The sequence below is a fragment of the Mirounga angustirostris genome, unplaced genomic scaffold (assembly GCF_029215605.1).
Source record: "Mirounga angustirostris isolate CCGP_5_RB_7025 unplaced genomic scaffold, mMirAng1.0.hap1 SCAF_9, whole genome shotgun sequence".
In the NCBI taxonomy this organism is placed as follows: domain Eukaryota; kingdom Metazoa; phylum Chordata; class Mammalia; order Carnivora; family Phocidae; genus Mirounga; species Mirounga angustirostris.
The window spans coordinates 34,151,816-34,168,080 of record NW_026991717.1 but is presented as its reverse complement, the minus strand read 5'-3'; the positions used below and the strand labels follow the sequence as shown (position 1 = coordinate 34,168,080).

Sequence of the window (16,265 nt, the reverse complement as noted above, 5' to 3'; positions counted from 1 at the left end):
TTCCATATTTTGTTTCTTCATTCATTAGTTCTTGGACATTTAGGTTATTTCCATTTTTTGTGAAAAAGTTTGTGTTTTTATTTGAACATTTATGTGCAGGTTTTTTATTTGAACACCTGTTTTTAATTCTCTTGGATATATGTACCTAGGAGTAGAATTGCTGGGTCGTATGGTAATTCTGTGTTTAACCTTAAAAAAAAAAAAAGATTTATTTATTTTAGAGAGAGAAAGTGCACTCTAGTGAGTGCACAGGGGTGGGCGATAGTGCAGAGGGCAAGAGAAAACCTCCAGCAGACTTCCCGCTGAGTGTGGAGCTTGATCCCACAACCCTAGGATCATGACCCAAGCCGAAATCCAGTCAGAAGTTCAACAGATTGAGCTGCCCAGGCACCCCCTGAGGAATCTCCAAATACACTAATTATTTTTAGACCTCAGTTCCAGCATCCCTGACATGTGGAGGTTTTACTCATTTAAAAAATATTTCTACAGGCCAAGCAATGTGTTAGATACGAGGGATCCTTTCATGGAGCTTATTGTTTGGGGATGAGGGAGCATGAAGGCAGATACTAAACAAATGATTTAAAAATTTTATTTTTATTTAGGGGCACCTGGGTGGCTTAGTCCGTTGGGCATCTGCCTTCAGCTCAGGTTGTGATCCCAGGGTCCTGGGATCAAGCCCCACATTGGGCTCCCTGCTCAGTCGGGGAGTCTGCTTCTTCTCCCTCTCTGCCCCTCCCCCGCCACTCATTTTCTCTCTCTCACACACAAATAAAAATCTTGAAAAATTTTTTATTTAAATTTAATTTAGGTAACATTAATTATATTTTATTAATATAATTTATATTATATATTATTAATAATATACTCTTATTAGTTTCAGGGGTAGAATTTAGTGATTCATCAGTTGCATAGAACACCTAGTGCTCGGGCGCCTGGGTGGCTCAGTTGGTTAAGTGACTGCCTTCGACTCAGGTCATGATCCTGGAGTCCCTGGATCGAGTCCCGCATCGGGCTCCCTGCTCGGCAGGGAGTCTGCTTCTCCCTCTGACCCTCCCCCCTCTCATGTGCTCTCTCTCATTCTCTGTCTCTCAAATAAATAAATAAAAAATCTTCAAAAAAAAAATAAAATAAAATTTGCCTTATTCACTTTAAAAAAAAAAAGAACACCTAGTGCTCATTACATCACATGTCCTCCTTAATGCCCATCATCCAGCTCCCCTCCAGCAGCCCTGTTTGTTTCCTATAGTTAAGAGTCTCTTATGGTTTGCTTCCCTCTCTGTTTTCATCTTATTTTTCCTTCCCTTCCTGTATATTCATCTGTTTTGTTTCTTAAATTCCACATATGAGTGAAATCATATGGTATTTGTCTTTCTCTGACTAGTTTCACTTAGCATAATACTCTCTAGTTCCATCCATGTCATTGCAAATGGCAAGATTTCTTTTTCTTTTTTTTTTTTTTTTTGATGGCTGGGTAGTATTCCATTGTGTGTGTGTGTATGTGTATACGCACACGTACACATACCACATCTTTATCCATTCAACTATCGATGGACTGTTTCCAACTATCTGGGCTGTTTCCATAGTTTGGCTATTGTGGACATTGCTGCTATAAACATTGGGGTGCAGGTGACCCTTTGGATCACAACGTTTGTGTCCTTTGGGTAAATAACTAGTAGTGCAATTGCTGGGTGGTAGGGTAGTTCTATTTTTAACTTTTTTTTTTTTTAAGATTTTATTTATTTATTTGACACAGAGAGAGAGGGAGCACAAGCAGGGTGCATGGGAGAGGGAGAAGCCAACTCCCCGCTGAGCAGGGAGCCCAATGTGGGGCTATTTTTAACTTTTTGAGAAACTTCTGTACTTTTTTCCAGAGTAGCTGCACCAGTTTGCATTCCCACCAATAGTGTAAGAGGGTTCCCCCTTCTCCACATCCTCACCAATGTCTGTCCTTTCCTGACTGGTTAATTTTAGCCATTCTTACCGGTGTGAGCTGGTATCTCATTGTGGTTTTGATTTGTATTTCCCTGATGCTCAGTGATGTTTAGCATTTTTTCATGTGTCTGTTAGCCATTTGTATGTCTTCTTTAGAGAAATATCTGCTCATGTCTTCCGTCCATTTCTTGACTGGATTTTGTTTTTTGGGGGTGTTGAGTTTGATAAGTTCTTTATAGTTTTAGATACCAGCCCTTTATCTGATAAGACATTTGCAAATATTTTCTCCCATTCTGTCGGTTGCCTTTTAGTCTTGTCAACTGTTTCCTTTACTGTGCAAAAGCTTTTTATCCTGATGAAGTCCACAGTAGTTCATTTTTGCTTTTTCTTCCCTTGCCTTTGGAGACTTGTCTAGCAAGAAGTTGCTGTGGCCAAGGTCACAGAGATTGCTGTCTGTGTTCTCCTCTAGGATTTTGATGGATTCCTGTCTCACATTTAGGTCTTTCATCCATTTTGAGTTTATTTTTGTGTATAGTGTAAGAAAGTGGTCCAGTTTCATTCTTCTACATGTGGCTGTCCAGTTTTCCCAACACCTTATGTTAAAGAGACTCTTTTTTCTGTTGGATATTCTTTCCTGCTTTGTTAAAGATTAGTTGGCCATAGAGTTGAGGGTCCATTTCTGGGTCCTCTGTTCTGTTCCATTGATCTATGTGTCTGTTTTTGTGCCAGTACTGTACTGTCTTGATCACTGCAGCTTTATAATACAGCTTGAAGTCTGAAATTGTGATGCCTCCAGCTTTGGTTTTCTTTTTCAACATTTCTTTGGCTATTCAGGGTCTTTTCTGGTTCCATACAGATTTTAGGATTGTTTGTTCCAGCTCTACACAGATAACTTTAAAATTATGACAGGGGCGCCTGGGTGGCTCAGCCATTAAGCGTCTGCCTTCGGCTCAGGTCATGATCCCAGGGTCCTGGGATCAAGCCCTGCATCAGGCTCCCTGCTCAGCGGGGAGCCTGCTTCTCCCTCTCCCACTCCCCCTGCTTGTGTTCCCTCTCTCACTGTGTCTCTCTCTGTCAAATAAATAAAATTTTTAAAAAATCTTTAAAAATAAAAAAAAAATATGACAGATTTTTCTAACAGGGAGATGTATAAGATGCCATGAGAACTGAGCAGGAACTGGTGTGGGTAATTGTCAGAAAAGGCCTCCTTTAGTTGGTAACTATATGTTAGCTGAGTTAAATAAAATAAGAATAATATAGCAGCATCTAATATTTATTGAGTGTTTACTATTTGCCAGGCACTGTTCTAGTTCACAACTCTTATTTCTGCTATCCATTTTACAGATGAGTAAACTGAAAAATGGAGAGGTCAAAGAACTTACCCCTAGTACATAGCTAGTAAGTGTGAATCCAGTATTCAGTATGCTATCCCATCTGAGCCCACCATGATATTCTTCTCTTTCTTTTTCAAGAGAGGTAGCCCTATGCAAAAGCCTCTGAGGAAGGATGATACCCACTATTTTGAAAGAATACAAACGTGACAGGAGTACACTGAAAGTAGCACAGAACAGGATGGGGTCTTGTGGAAGGCAAGCAGTGCAATAAGAAGCTCAAGAAGTCGATGGGGCTAGATTATACAAAACGTTATTGTCTGCTGTTTTCACTTTAGATAGTTTTTACAGGTTTTGTTAGTTGTTAACTCTTTTTCTGCTTTAACACCATTTTCTTTAAACACAGGAGTGTTTACCATTAAGACTAATAAAACTTAAGCTTCAGGATTCTTTACTTTCATGGATTCCTATGAGTTCTAGAAATTGCTATGAATATATAGAATGTTCTAGGTGGACAAGGGAAGCCAGGTTGCAGTCAGTAAACATTTCTGGTAAATTACCAACAGATCTCAGAAGAAGGCCCTCAAATTTATGTATAGCAAAACGTGGATCTTGACATTCTTGTCAGTATCTCTGATTTCACACACTGGTTTTTGGGAGAGCATCTTAGGGAAGTTGGCTGCAAATTGCTGTCTTAGGCAAGTAAGAAGACACTGAAAGGAGCCTAAACTCCACAATAGTTAATAAGTCATTAGACTGTAATAACAAACTGGGTAAAAATGGAAAATTTTATGTATAAGAAACTTGGGGATGGGGGTTCTACCAAAATAAAACTATAGAAACTTTGAAATTGTTGTCTTGATTTCTATAGTTATATTTGTTGATAGTCTATATACATTTAAGTATTTTCAATTTAGGGCAGTTTTTAGAGCCACCACACTGAAATTTTATTTTATAAATGTGGAAAAATACTCTTGGCTGAGAACTTCCTAATAAACTTTTATTCTTGCTCTCAGGCGCCTGATCACAGATTCAAAAGTTAAATTAAAGTATCAGCATTTAATAACAAATAGCTTTGTAGAGGTAAGTGATTTCTCTTAAGTTTTCCCTTTTTTAATAAGAGGAATTGTTTATTAATAGATATAATTAGTTTTTCTTATACGAAATACTTTTGATAGTAAGAAAGACCTAAAGGTCTTGGATTATGACCATAAGCTTGGATTATGGACTTTATTCATGAGGTATATACCAAATACCTTTATTCTCAAAGGAATGTGACAAACCAGTAAGTAGATGTCTCTTCATAGATCTAGAACTTTGGTGATAAAATTATTTTTTCAGTATTCTTCCTTTATCGCTAGCAAAAATTGTAGCTGATTATTAATGATGTGATGTTTAATAATGCTTGGCAGTTTAACCTTGCTATATTTCTGCTTGTTTTAGCTTCCATTACCAATAAACTTTGTTAAAAAAGAGAGCTGTAGTTATTTATTTTTTTTTAAAGATTTTATTTACTTATTTGAGAGAGTAAGAGGGAGAGCACAAGCTGGGGGAGAAGGAGAAGCAGGCTGCCCCCAACCCCCCAAGCAGGTAGCCCGACACAGGGCTCGATCCCAGCACTCTGGGATCATGACCTGAGCCCAAGGCAGACACTTAACTGACTGAGCCACCCAGGTGCCCCTATAGTTACTTGTTTTTATCAAATGCCTTTCTTTAATCAAATACAGAGGTCAGCAAACTGACCTGCCTGTTTTTGTAAATATTTATTAGAACATGCCCATTTGTTCTATGACTTCTTTTGTGCTACAGTGGCTGAATTGAGTAATTGCTACAGAAGCCATTGTGGCTGTCACAAACAAAAATCTTTACTATCTGGCTCTTTATAGAAGATGTTTGTGAGCCTCTGTATAAGATCGTGAATGTATATTGGTATTTTAATTCTACAAAGTAGTTTTTATGTCTATTAGATTAAACTGAAGGTCAGATCTTCTAGAAAACAGCGTATTTTAGGAATAGTATATTTTTTAAATGGTCAATAAACTTTAATTCTGGTGCAGAGTGTTAGTTGAGCCATGTTTTGTTTCATAATAAAAATACCTCAAACGCTTTACTTTTTTTTTTTTTTTTTAAGAACTAAAATGTGATTGTTGCCATGTTTTAGGAACTGACTTTTGTTCTTAGAAGACATTTTTATGGGGGCGCCTGGGTGGCTCAGTCGGTTAAGCGTCTGCCTTCGGCTCAGGTCATGATCCCAGGGTGCTGGGATCGAGCCCCACGTCGGGCTCCTGGCTTAGCGAGGAGCCTGCTTCTCCCTCTCCCTCTGCCTCTCTCCCTGCTCATGCTCTCTGTCTGTCTCTGTATCTCTGTGTCTCAAATGAATAAATAAAATCTTAAAAAAAAAAAAAGACATTTTATGGTCAAAGAGAGAAATTTACATGTATATTCTATAGCTCTAAACACCTTCCATAAGTAGGAGTGTATGTTGTTTTCTTACATCTTTGAAAATTGCCCTGAAGTAGAACCATAACCAAATCGATGCTTCTTAATGATCACAAATGGGTAATTATTTTAAAGTTTATCAGTACGATTTTGAAGGTGGAACCAGGAGACAGTTCACATATTTATAAAACCAGGTCTTCAAGGGATCTGTAATCTTAGAAAAACAGTGCATCTAAAAGCATTACGTTAGAAGACTACTAAATATTGGGGGCAGGCTTTTATATGCTTGTGTCATCATCTCTGTCTTTGGCCCTTGCACTGGGAAAGCAATGTAAGTTAATTGCTTGTTGTACTAGGAAATCTTGCATTCATGATTTAATTTGTTGTCATTTTTTATTTTCTAACTTGGGTTTCCAGTGCAATCGACTGTTAAAGTGGTGTCCTGCCCCAGATTGCCACCATGTCGTTAAAGTCCAATATCCTGATGCTAAACCTGTTCGCTGCAAATGTGGGCGCCAGTTTTGGTAAGCAAGTGATTTCCCAAATTGAAATAGTACACATAGCTTTTCTATTTATTCTTGGTAGTCAAATAGTAGAAAAATTTTTTTTACCTCAGTGGGGAAGGTGGGTGATGTTGATTTAAAATAGTGTATATTTCTTTTAAATAAGAATTAGATTAAAAGGCCACATCTTAAATAATTTTTTCTCTTTCCTTGTTGCTCTTTTTTCTAATGGGGGAAAATGCAGCTATAATCACATTTTCTTGTGTGCTCCACTGGAACTAATATGGGAGCAAACTTACAGATCTGGGACAAGAACTTAGTTCTTATTTCTGACAGACTGCTTATTTTGTCAGATTATGTTTGGTTCCTTTATCATTCTTGCTCTGTTTTCAAGTTATCTCTTAGGAAATAAAATACACAGGATTATTTTTCCTTTGCTCTGACAAGTTTAATCTTACTCCTAGAAAGAAAATGTGCAGATAAATTTGGAGAGATAAAACATGGTTGATGAGATATGCTTTTTAACCAACACTTTCCCTGTGGCTCCTCTGGCCCCAGCCTTCCTGGTAACCTCTATTCTTGGAGTTTATAACATACTCTTCAGCCTTTGAATTCTAGATTTGGCTTAATAGAGAATTTCCAATACCACATATTCTTATTAGAGAGTTAAGATGATTTTCCATTTTTTCCTTGTGGATCTTTTAGGAGTAAGAAAACAATCAAACCAATTAGCTCTAAGAGCTGGCAAATAGACATTATAATGGTATCCCATACCATTCTTTTTTTTTCCTCCACAAACAGCTATAGAATTAGACTTACACGTCCTTAATACTAAATATTTCCAAAAGGAGCAGGTAAACTCACAGAGATTAAATATGTATGAAATACATGCTATTTTGGTAGAGATTACATTACTGTTTTAGAGTTTTAGATACATTACTATTTTAGAGTTTACTCTGTAGATAGGAGGTGCAGTCTGATTATATACTACTACTTTATTTATTTATTTTTTTAAGATTTTATTTATTTATTTGACAGAGAGAGACACAGCGAGAGCGGGAACACAAGCAGGGGGAGTGGGAGAGGGAGAAGCAGGCTTCCTGCTGAGTGGGGAGCCTGATGCGGGGCTCAATCCCAGGACCCTGGAATCATGACCTGAGCCGAAGGCAGACGCTTAACGACTGAACCACCCAGCCGCCCCTATATACGTACTTTATAACATATTTTTAGTTGATACCAAAATACAGAGAATAACAGCAATGAATACTTATGTAGCTATTAACCCAGCTTACACAAAGTCAGTATTTTGTTTTTGTTAAGAAATAAAACATGACAGATTCATTTGAAGCTCCTTTGTTCCCTTCTCCATCCCACACCCCATCTTCTTTTCCAGAAGTAAACATTATCTTTGACTTCATTTAAATTGATAGCACTTTGTTCCTCTCATTTGCAAAGGATTTTTGGCACTCCTGAATTACTTGATTAGCTAATAGCCACTCAACAATTATTTTTTCATAAGCATTTGTATTTATTCTTAATTTATACTTTCTTAAATGTATATACCATGTGCCTAGAGTACAGGAAGGAATTAACAATTAGTATATTCTTAGAAAATATTTAGTCACATTCTTATGTTTTATACTTTACTTGGTACAATTTATCTCTACAGGGCTGAGGTTGATTTGTTTGGATCATGCAAAGATGTGACCTGTTTGCTTCCCGAGTATTGCTCACTGTGCATTAGCATTAAATTACATAATTACTCTACAAAATCAGACTTTTACTCTTCATTTGGGGTGTTAAGAGATTTAATATTTGCTAATAAAGCACTGGTCAAAATTTAAGTTCAAAATAGTGAAAATTATTTGGTGAATTCAAGATTGTTTACAGCACAGAACTATACATATATAAAACGATCAGAAAAATACAGATGGGATTAAACTGAATTTTTTTATCTTAACAGTGTGGTGAATGTTTAGAGAGTCCTTTCTTATATAATTGTCATCAGAGCCTGTCTTCATGCCTATAATCATTTCTTTATTTCACACATACACCACAGTACACGCTCTCCTAACACTAAATTCTAAATAATCTGCTGTGGAATAATGTAAACTTGGCTCATGCCCTTGTATTTGCCAGTTACTAGAAACGGATGAAACCACTGAGAAACTATGAAACATGAATTTGCTTGCTTGTTTATTTACTTACAGTGGGTAGGACTTAATTCTTTTAACTCTTATGTTAACAGCTTTAACTGTGGAGAAAATTGGCACGATCCTGTTAAATGTAAGGTGAGTTTGTCTGGCATTTTCATTTTTAAATAATGTAATAGAACACTTCTGAGACTTGACTGAAAACCAGGGCCCACAATTTTGTTATCCATTTGTAGACAGAAGATTGTGTTTTTCCTTTCTATTTCAGATGAACATCGCAAGTATTCATGAAGCATTCCTTAGGAATAAGTCCCTTCCTGATGATTATCAGGATAACAGTGGTTAAGGCACCTCCCTGGGCAGGCTTTGTAATTAGCTAAAGGGAATGACACATCTTGGAGCTGGGCTTCTCATCAAGCTCTAGGTTCCCCACTTGGCTTCAGCCAGAGAAGGTCTTCCTTTGGTTGATTTTATATATATAGGATATGAGAACTACAGGATTCCCTTGGTTTAAAAGGAAGTAAATCCAGTGATAATCTTGTCCTTTGCCTTTTACATTTAAACTTGACTGTATTTTAATGTTGAAGTAATTTGCTATCCTTTTCTTAAGTGTTTTGTTGTACCCTAACAGTTGTTGTTTTCAAACAGTGGTTAAAGAAGTGGATTAAAAAGTGTGATGATGATAGTGAAACCTCTAATTGGATTGCAGCCAACACAAAGGTTGGTGTTTTCCTTCAGTAAACTCTTGGTAGTGAAACTGTTATGAGAATAGGTGCATTAGCAAAATAAGTTTACCTAGTTAAGGACTTCATTTTACCTTTTCTCAGTTAAGATTTGGGGGTTTTTTGGTTATTTTGGGGGCTGGGGGTTTTGGTTGAGTTTGGGGTTTTTGGTTTTGTCTTTTCCCCCTAGAATGCCAATTTTTTAGTGTTCCAAGTTTATTTTATTGAGCACTACTGCAACATGCACAGTACTCTTCTTTAGTAGAAGATTTTGTCTGTTAGGAAAACATTGGTTTCCTATAGAAGAAAAAGCTAACAATTTTTCTACCCAGGGGTTTGATAATGCTTTTTCATATTGTTCTGCCTTTACGTTTCTGCCTTTAAAAATCTCCAGGGTTTGGGGCACCTGGCTGGCTCAGTGGTAGAACATGAGACTCTCGATCTCAGGGTTGTGAGTTTGAACCCCACATTGGGTGTAACTCTTTTCTTCTTTCTTTCTTTTTGCTTTCCTTTTCCTGTCTCCTTTTCCTTTCTTTTCTTTTCTTTCATCTCTACACCCAGTGTGGAGCCTGAACTCACAACCCTGGGATCAAGAGCTACACACTCTACTGACTGAGCCAGCCAAGGGCCCCTCCTTAAGGAGTCATTCTTTAGAGCAGTATCAAGAGAATTGAGTAACTGTTTTTGTTATGTAACTGCACTGGGCTTAACATGTTTGACATCTTTAACATACTAAATTTCTAAAATAATGATTGAAGAGGCTTGACTCCTAAGAACTGGAAGTTTTGAGGGTAATATAGATATCCCTTGTTCTTTTGTTTTTATTTTTGAAGTACATTACTGCTTATGATACTAGTTTTAAGATTCAGTCTCCTTATGACCGTGGACCACTGCTTTAAACCTAGACAGATGTTTTGTTCTGCAGATGGATGTAGTCTTGAGCACCCTTCTTTTCTGTCACAAAGTAATAAGCATATATTTGAGTCCCAACTGGGTACCCAGCAATTTCTTAGTAGAAAATTGTATAAATAACCAATCTTTAATTCAACCTTATATCCCATCTGTATTGGAAGTGACTAGGGTGATGAATGGTAGTGTTATTCATGGACTATTCATTTTTAGTATTGCCTTTCACATGTGAAGATGATGCTTAAAGAATACCGAGTTGTTTGACTAGTGTTAGAGCCAGTCACAGGACAGTGATAAAAAAGAGTATTTATACAATGGAGGCCAAAACACACAATTTTATATCATTAGTACCCTGTTGTACCCCAAAAGATTAAAACGTGAATATATTTTTATGTCCCAGAAAGCCTTAGTAGTGAAATAGTCTTGTCACATTAAACAAATGCCTATGCCTTTGAGGAATGTATGGTTGAAATCAGTATTTTTGTGCTCTCTAAAATTATCATGGTAAAAGTAACTCATGTCACTTAAGAAAACCTTTCTGTATTGTTAGGAAGTTGTTACTTTGTTGTTGAAAAAATTTCCCAGCCAGGCATATTTTCTTGAAAATTGATTTTCCATCAGATAGGGCTTTACCTAGAATCTTTTAGTATGCTCTGTAAAACTCATAATTAGAATAGGGCACTTGTATTTTTACTAAGTAGTTTGATTAAACTGTAGCCCTCTTTCTGCATCTAGAGAAATCCCCCAAATACTATAAACCCCCAAGATGTTTAAAATAGGGAGTACAGGGGGCGCCTGGGTGGCTCAGTCGTTAAGCGTCTGCCTTTGGCTCAGGTCATCCCAGGGTTCTGGGATCAAGCCCCGCATCGGGCTCCCTATTCTGCGGGAAGCCTGCTTCTCCCTCTCCCACTCCCCCTGCTTGTGTTCTCTCTCTCGCTGTGTCTCTCTCTGTCAAATAAATAAATAAAATCTTTTTTTAAAAAATAAATAAATAAAATAAAATAAAATAAAATAGGGAGTACAGGGCGCCTGGGTAGCTTAGTTGGTTAAGCATCGGAAGCATCGGATCTTGGTTTTGGCTCAGGCCATGATCCTCAGGGTCCTGGGATAGAGCCCCACCTTGCATTGGGCTCCTAGCTCAGTGGGGAGTCTTCTTCTTCTCCCCTACCCCCCTCCCCCTGCTCCTACACACACACTCTAAAATAAATAAATCTTTAAAATAAAAAAAAATAAAACAGGGAGTATAGGCTTGAATATGTTTCACTTTGTTTAGAAAGTAGATTATTAAGGAAGAATGGCAATTAGTAATAACAAAGTTATCTGCTTGGTAGTTTTGAGAAAAACCAAAAAGTTTTTCTCTTGAGAGGCTTCAGAAGCCTTTATTATTGTTATTTGCTCCTTAAACAGCTTTGCAGATTATCAGTGGTATCCTAACATATTGAGAGCTTGATACTATTTCGTTAATTATAACCCAGAAATATAGAATGAAACATATTTTAGACCTGGAATTTGCTTCTTTGGGAAAATGTAAAATATCTTAGTTGATTTCAGAGATTTGATTTCAAATGTATAATTAGAAATGGCCACATTTCCCTATTTAAAATGACTATAGTTTATGGGCCAGGGTAGTCTGTTTCACAAAGGCAGAATTTTGTAAGTAATATAATGGGTGATACTCCCCCCTTGTGGGAGTTACAGGCATCAAACAAATGCAGCAAAAATATAAGCTTTACATCTTATTTATAGTTTCATTAAAATGAATAAGTTTGATTTTCTTGATTTTCCAAAAGAAAAATAACAATAGACCTGCTGTAGGGTAATAACTTTGGCTCGTTAGTAACCAAGAATATGACACAGACTTGGGAAAAGCTGTGATCTCTGTAGCACAGTTATAAATGGACCACAATGAGAAAGACTTAAAGCAAGGGTATTTGAGGGTGCCTGCCTGGCTCAGTTAGTAGAGCATGTGACTCTTGATTTCAGGGTTGTGAGTTTAAGCCCCATGTTGAGGGTAGAGTTTACTTAAAAACTACAACAACAACAAAAATAAATAAAACAAGGGTATTTGACAGAAGAAAGTTGGGAAATTCAGTAGCCACAAGAAGAATTTACCTATCTTACCAGTCCTACTTGCCTGATTCTTAAGGCCAAATTGCTTGGGCTTGAATCCTGACTCTACCGTTTGCTACCTGTGTGACCTCAGACCAGTGTTTTTATTATTTTTCTCTCCCTTAGTTTATTCATCTGACAAATGAAAATAGGATCACTCTAAGGATTATGAGTTAATGCATATAAAACACCGAGAACAGTGTGTGGTATACAGGAAGTACTCAATAATTATTTCTAGGTGACACTGGACAGTTAATTATATTTACATGAACAAAATGTTTTACCTCCTGTAAAACTACATGTATGGTTAAAAGTACTTCATGTTTTTGTCCCCAACCCCGCTAAAACAAATCTTTTAATTGTTGTATATCTTAATAGCCAGTAATAATGGTAATAGCTTTTCTAGTAGTACTTACTGTATTGCACACTGTTTGGAGTGCTTTCTTTACGTGTATTCATAACAATAAATGTATTTAAAAATAAACCAAATCTAGAACTGGCTTCTCTTCGGTGGTAGTAATACAACCTAGTGTAGCATTGACACCAACTTTGTAGTTTCTCTTCATAGGAATGTCCCAAATGCCATGTCACAATTGAGAAGGATGGCGGTTGTAATCACATGGTCTGTCGTAACCAGAACTGTAAAGCAGAGTTTTGCTGGGTGTGTCTTGGCCCTTGGGAACCACATGGATCTGCCTGGTAGGTTGGGGAAATGAAGGGGAGAAAATGTTCACATAAGTATGTAATATATGCTGTGTATTAACAAATGTTTCTACCTCATGGAAGTCACCATCTAACTTGGGAGCTAGATAAATGAATATAGTGTGTGATCATTATTAAAAGTATATGCAAGATGTCCAGAGACAGGGATAAATGAGGCATATTTCACAGAGCAGGTAATACTTGAGAATTTTAAGGGGGATTAAGAGTTCATTAGTTGAAAGTGGTAGGAAAAATGTTCAGGGCAAAAGGAGCCTCGTGAACAAAGGTAGAATGATGTGAAAGTACATGACTTATTTAGAGAAGAGTTGGATTGTCTAATATGTCTGTCTAGGCAATAGTTGAAAACTAAAAGATTATTGGCAAGACCCAAACTGCAGTTGTGTTTTATTTACCCTCGTATGCTATTAGACAAAAATGTGTCCCAAACTTTAAAAATTGGAAAATTGCGCACTGCAATCCAGATTTTTAGCCTTTCTTTGAAACATAGGAACAAGCCTGCATTCATGCTTGGCAGCATTTGCCTGGAATTGATTAGTAGCCCCTTAGATGAGGCCTTTACTTTCTAGTTTGAAATATTTCCCCAAGACTGAATCTTAAGGGTATTTGCATATATCATGATAGCACTATGTATTTAAAAGATGGCATCACTTTTAATAGAGATAATATATATCTCTCTTCTGTCCATATTTCATAGCAGTTTGGGAAAATGTAAGTTAGATTCGTGATGTCTTGAGTTTTGAGAAAAAAGGGAGCTAGCACATCTCCTGATAAAAATGAAAATATTTCTGAGTGTTTTAATACACAGATGACCCATTTCACTAATTTGTGTTTCCTGCTTATTGGCATTTCAGTTTGTGGCCCCTCCTAAGTTGTGGGGCATAGGAAAAGAGTTACAAAGTAGACTGGGACCTAAAGTAGTTTGGACATTATCAGAAGGATTTTAAGTGGGGAGTGACCTGATTAGATCTGTAATTTAGATGAGATGGCTCTATATTATGTGCTTTACATACATTACCTCAGAATTGTGGCTGCTTTGTAGAGAGTGAATGGGAGGGGAAGAAATTGCAGGGGCAGGACAGGAGGAAGATCTCACCTTAAGACAATGGCAAGTCTTTTCTTTTAGTTTCATTGGAACTTTTATTAGTTTCATTAGAGGAATAGTGAGAGGGATTACTTGGCCTGAAATTAATTCTGACTTAGGTAAAACTAGTTGGTTGTGTGGAAGTAAAGAAAGTGATTTTACCACTGTCAAAGCCAAGAACGATATTGGGGGTTAGCCAGACAGGTACTCTAGATTTTAAGAAGCAAACTGGGGGATTAGACTATTCCCAGAAACTAAATTCACTCTAGTATATTTAAACCAATAAGCCTAATGAATAGAGAAGAAGAGTTATTAAAAAAATACATTTCTTGTTAAAGATGCCTTTTTTTAAAAAGATTTTTATTTATCAGAGAGAGAGAGCACAAGCAGGGGAAGCGGCAGGCAGAGGGAGAAGCAGGCTTCTCCCTGCTGAGCAAGGAGCCTATGCGGGACTCGATCCCAGGACCCTGAGATCATGACCTGAGCCGAAGGCAGATGCTCAATCGACTGAGCCACCTGGGCGTCCCAAAGATACATTTTTTGTATGTAAGGAAATCTCTGATCATAACTCAAATTTTAAAGAAGCTATATTGAAAACTGAACAGAGGGGTGCCTGGGAGGCTCAGTCAGTTAAGCATCTGCCTTCAGCTCAGGTCATGATCCCAGGGTCCAGGATTGAGCCCCACATTGGGCTCCCTGCTTTGTGGGGAGCCTGCTTCTCCCTCTTCCACTCCCCCTGCTTGTGCTTTCTCTCTCTTTCTGTCAAATGAATAAATAAAATCTTTAAAAAAAAAAAAAAAAACTGAACAAAAACAAAACAAATGATGGATACAGGAGAATGAAGAATGGCCTGGACCAGGGTTGTCAGAAATGTTTCCTGTGTCTTGCCTTTACCCATAGCTAACATTGCAAATGAATCATTCTATGCTTCCTTATTTAAATCTGAAAATGCCCCAGAATTCTCAAAATAGCATTTCAAGTAGCACTGTCCAGCATCTGAATTAGAAGTATAGATGAATTCTCTTTGCTTTTCTGGCCTTCAGTTCCTTAATAATTTTGGCTGAGTAAAGTCCAGAATGAGTTGAGGCTTATAAATACCTTAAAAATATCAAAAGGAACATTTTTAAGGATATGTTCGATAAGAAGAAGAGGTATTAATAGTTGACCAGTAGAGGGCAAGAAGAGCCGATCTTTGGGCTAAATTAAGTAATTTTTGGTAAGAGAGGATTATAACCCAAGCTGGGGGGAAAGTTAATAAATCTCCTGACTCGAGTGAATTGTGGTCTGGGTTACTTTAAAAACTGAAAGATGAGATCAGTAAGCTATTGTTGGTTATTTTACTGAGTAGTTAAGGAAAATAGAAAGCTACCACAAACTGAAAGCAGACAAAATGTAATCCCAAATTTCCAAGATTTGTGATTGATTCCACAAACTACATATAAACCACGTAACTTTTCTCTTATGTCAAATCCCCAAATCAAATGGTATTATTAGGATGATGGATTAGGGAGTGTTTTGTAGACCTCAGCAAGGTATTTCAGTGTGAGCTGAGAAGTTTGTGGCCTAGGCTATGAATACACGCAGAGATACTTGGGATTAATTGAATGTCCATTTCTTGGAGTTACAGGAAATGGATTTGAGTCTTCCTAAAGGAATACTTCCAAGGTTTGCTGAAAGATTTTGTCCTTACCTTTTTTATTCACGTAAACTATCTATTGCTTTTCTGGTCAGTTTTACTGACGACTTTCTTTCACTAGTTAGAGAATCATGCATACATTTTGGGATAACATCATAGAAGAATATTAAATTTATAGACATTAAAATCCTGGAAAACTTGACAAGCTGGAACAATGAGTCCAGTTTAACAAGATTTAAATGAAATTCAGAATTCTTCCTTTAGATCTAAAAGGATTACTGTTAAAAAGATTCTGAAGACATGACTTACAGCATGTGAACAATATAGTCCATAATTAAGGGCATGGCCCTCAGTTGGGAGACCAGCATTTTTAGCTCTGAAACCCTAGTTATATGACCCTTAAGTATGTTACTTGTCTTCTCAAAACTTAATTCTTTGTCTGCTCAATGAGGATAATAATACACATTTCATAAGGTGGTTCAGGGAATTGAATCTGATAGTACATTTAAAGACTTTAGTAGTGAGTGGGTGATATGCAGTAAGCACTCAAGTATCAGCTGCTCCCATAATGTAGACTCCCAGAAAAGCAGAGGTAGAGTTAATCAGAACAAGGGAAATGCCAGTCTTGTTCATCTCTACTCTGAGCTGACTTCTGGGCACGTTTCCCCTGCTTCTCATTTTGTGTGTCATTCAGTTTTCAGTGACTCTTGAAACTATAATAGCATGT

The 16,265-nt window shown here is 37.2% G+C and overlaps 1 protein-coding gene across 3 annotated transcripts in view; it reads left to right on the top strand.

Moving 5' to 3' along the window:
• The window catches only part of ARIH1 (ariadne RBR E3 ubiquitin protein ligase 1), a 123,063-nt gene that overhangs the window by 93,896 nt on the left and 12,902 nt on the right, over positions 1-16,265 (top strand). For all 3 annotated transcript variants that reach the window (XM_064570178.1, XM_045899743.3, XM_045899744.3), the window contains 5 exons: positions 4,280-4,346; positions 6,120-6,226; positions 8,454-8,496; positions 9,007-9,078; positions 12,667-12,797. In XM_064570178.1, the coding sequence (XP_064426248.1) occupies positions 4,280-4,346; positions 6,120-6,226; positions 8,454-8,496; positions 9,007-9,078; positions 12,667-12,797 (420 nt within the window). The remainder of the gene's footprint in view (positions 1-4,279; positions 4,347-6,119; positions 6,227-8,453; positions 8,497-9,006; positions 9,079-12,666; positions 12,798-16,265) is intronic.